At 39.6% G+C, this 3740-nt stretch overlaps 1 protein-coding gene across 1 annotated transcript in view; it reads right to left on the bottom strand.

Moving 5' to 3' along the window:
• Window positions 1-46: 46 nt before the first annotated feature.
• Window positions 47-3740, bottom strand: part of LOC106537072 (uncharacterized) — a gene marked incomplete at its 5' end in the record, with an annotated part of 14976 nt that continues 11282 nt past the window's right edge. Inside the window, 1 exon segment of the mRNA XM_014034437.1 lies at window positions 47-569. Coding sequence (XP_013889891.1) covers window positions 169-569 — 401 coding nt within the window. The 3' untranslated portion in view covers window positions 47-168.

The raw sequence follows: 3740 nt of genomic DNA on the forward strand, positions 1-3740 counted from the left end.
TGGTTCAAACTGAAGAAATTGTCATAAATTTGATAAATAATCTAATATTATTATATTTAGCTGTGAACAGATGTTTGACTTTGAATAAAAATCTAAATCTTAAATGTTTGAATCAAAGGATCTTTTCTAACTCAAACCAAACGTCTCAAACTCGTTAGTGTCGATTGATTAGTTGATTCTAACGAGGTAGTCTGCTTCCTTGTAGCAGACGGACTGGAAGGCGGAGCAGCAGTCCTCGTCGCTCCAGGTGCAGTTGCTTCTCACGCTCATGGCGGCACACTGGCCCTCGTCCACTCTGCCGGGCTCCCCGCTGCCCCAGTTGGTGTCTCGGACCGGGGCTCTGCTCAGCCAGTACCAGTTCCCGGTCTTGGAGCTGCGACGCATCCCGATCCAGACTTTCTGATCACTGTCCTGCTGGAGCTTGAGGCACACATGTCTCTGTAGACGGCTTTCAGAGAGACTGATGAGGTCCAGGTTCAGGTTCTGACAGGACTGCAGGGACTCACGCCAGCCTTGAGACGTGTTGTAGACGGTCAGACGCTCTGCGTTCACAGGACAGCCTCTGTAATCTGCAGGACACAAACAGAAAAATACAAACTGGATGTAGTTCTTTGTTGTGTTGGACTGTTGGACATCAAGCTGAGGACGTGTCCTGTTTTATGAGAGACCTTCTACTTTACATTAGGACCTCTCTGACATCTCTTACCCAGATACCTCTCAATGTTATCATAGAACATAATTTAGCAGTCTTGTAGTCTGAAATTGCTGTTTTCAAATGTTCTTTAGTATTTATATTATTTTATTTTGTATTTGAATAATTATTGGAATTACTGCATTATGGTTTGTACAATTCTTTCAACAAAAAAGTCTAAGCTGCTTCCTGTTCCTGTCGGAGCTACTTCCTGTTCCTGTCAGAGCTACTTCCTGTTCCCATCAGAGCTACTTCCTGTTCCCATCAGAGCTACTTCCTGTTCCCATCTGAGCTTCTTCCTGGAGTCCGGGAAGATGGCGGATTGAGCAGACACGTTTTCCCGAGCTCTGCAAGAGGTCCTGATGTTAATGTTTATTGAAGAGTGAAACCCACTACAAAAAACTTAASCAGCACTCAGATTGAAGAATGAAGAAGAGTAATGCAAACCCGCCGGCTGTGAAAGCTTTGCAGTTTAAAAACTCTGGGAGTAAAAGCGAACACGATTACGCAGCGCCGATGGAAACAGCTACAGCTAGCAGCAAGAGGGAAAGAGAAGCCTCAACTCCGACCAATACTCCAGAAAAAATGACAACGGAAAAGAAAACAAAAGGTACGCCTGACGTAGAAACAAATACAGAGGCTATTTTGGCAGCTATTAGCACTCTGGGACAGAACGTTAATGAGTTAGGGATGCGAGTTGACGACCGCATGGAGGATATAAGCAAACAAATGCAGCAACACAGTGCTATGCTAGCTACTATTGCTAAGTCGGTGCAGCTTAACTCAAACGAGCTTGTGGAGTGTAAGAAAAAAATAAAAGACATGGAGAAACAAGTGGAGACACTCACAAAAGAGAATGTGCGCATGAAAGAAGGAGTTATGAACAGTGAAAGATACAAAAGGCGGTGGTGTCTGCGCATTAAAGGAAAAAAAGAGAAGTCTAATGAGAACATCCGAGCTGAGGTGGTGGCGCTCCTGTGTAAAATAGCACCTGACCTGGCTTCAAAGATGAATGAAGAGGTTGATGTTGTCCACAGAGTGGGTAGAATAACAGACARCAGAAATCGACAAATCATCATCATGTTTGTGAGACGAGGAGTGAGAGATGACATCTGGAGGAGAACCAAAACTTCTGCAGTTTGCAAGGAAGAAGGGATTCGTTTCACTGAAGATCTGACCCCAGAAGACTGGAGAGCAAGACAGGCATTATGGCCAAGGATTGAAAAGGCAAGGAAAGAAGGCAAAGCTGCGGGCTTCAGGGGCCCTTTTGGTTTCATCGAKGGGAGACGCATCGTGGAGGACTCTTCTGCTGAGGGCTGAGATGCAGCTGAAGTGATCCAGGGAAAGTAGTGGAACGTTTTGTTTATGGGACCTCAACCTCAAGTTTTTTACACTCTCCTAAAGTATCCTTTATTGTTCATGTGTTCTGTTTTTCAGTTAAAAACTGAACTTTCTTTTGTTTCTTTTAATACAASGGGACTAAAAGACTCATTGAAGAGAAAAGCTGTTTTTTTGTTTTGCAAAGGACAACAAGCACACTGCACCTTTTTACAGGAAACACATTCTGACGCATCTGACGTGAAGTTCTGGTCACAACAATGGGGAGACAAGATTCTTTTCAGCCATGGGACGAATCGTTCAGCTGGAGTTGCYATCTGTTTATACAGATGTCCTGGTAAGATCTTGGCTCAAAAAGCAGATGAGGATGGACACTGGGTAGSCTGTGTTTTGGAACTTGATAATGTTCCTATAATTTTACTAAACATTTATGGATATAACAATGATCAAAAAAATAAAAACCTGTTACATCAGATAACAACAATAATCACAGAGTTTAATGCTAATTTTCCATCTAATTATACTATAGTTGGAGGAGATTTTAACTTGGCTCCAGATGAGTGGATGGATCGGTGGCCTTCGTCATTATCTAGTGAAAGAAAAAACCCAATTCTTGAAGATTTTGTTAACAATATGAAACTGATAGATGTTTGGAGAACTCTACACAGTGGAGTTAAACAGTTCACCTGGCACAAACCCAATGGTCAAAGTAGATCACGGATCGATTATTGGCTAGTATCTGGTGAAATCCAAAATTATGTTGAAGAAACAATGATTGCAAACTGTCCATTAAGTGATCAYTGCATCATTAGTTTGAAATTAAAAAATCAAAATATATTCAACAGAAATAAAGGTTATTGGAAATTTAATGCACAATTGTTAAAAAAYTATGACTTCTGTCAATCCATCAAGAGACTAATTTTGGATGTGAAAAATGACACTGCTATTGAAACAGCTATATCCAAATGGGAATACTTAAAATTTAACATTAGAAGGTATTCAATTAAATTTGCAAAAGATTTAAAYAGGAAAATAAGAATGGAAGAAACAATAGTGGTCAAAGATCTTGTGTCACTTTATAGTAAATTGAATTGGACTGAAGAAGATAAAGACAATATAAAGAACTGCAGTCTAAATTAGATGACATGTATATTAATAAGGCTAAGGAAGCCTACATAAGGTCCAGAGCCAGGTGGATCGAAGAGGGTGAGAAGAACTCTGCCTTCTTTTGTAATTTAGAAAAACGGAGACAAGAATATAATTCAATTAACAGTCTTGTGATTGATGGAGTGGAATGCTCAGAACCCAAACGCATTACAGAAGAAGTATTTAAATTTTACAGTCATCTCTATAAATCTTCACAGGTAGAACAAATGACTTCATCCTTTTTTGATAAAGTAAACAATTTAATTCCTGTTAAAGATGAAAACTTTAAGAAAACCTGTGATGAAAATCTAAAAATCACTGAATTTGATTGTGCAATTAAAAAAATGGCATCAGACCGTTCACCTGGGTCTGACGGACTAACAGCTAACTTTTATAAATATTTCTGGGAAGATTTAAAACTTTTGTTATTCCAGGCTATAGAAGAATGTGTTACCAGAAAAGAACTTATGGAAACAATGAAACAAGGTGTAATTAAATTGATTCCAAAACCAGGGAAAGAAAAAACTAATTTGAACAATTTAAGACCAATCACACTCTTAAACAC

This window comes from Austrofundulus limnaeus, unplaced genomic scaffold, assembly GCF_001266775.1.
Source record: "Austrofundulus limnaeus strain Quisiro unplaced genomic scaffold, Austrofundulus_limnaeus-1.0 Scaffold2118, whole genome shotgun sequence".
NCBI classification, from domain to species: domain Eukaryota; kingdom Metazoa; phylum Chordata; class Actinopteri; order Cyprinodontiformes; family Rivulidae; genus Austrofundulus; species Austrofundulus limnaeus.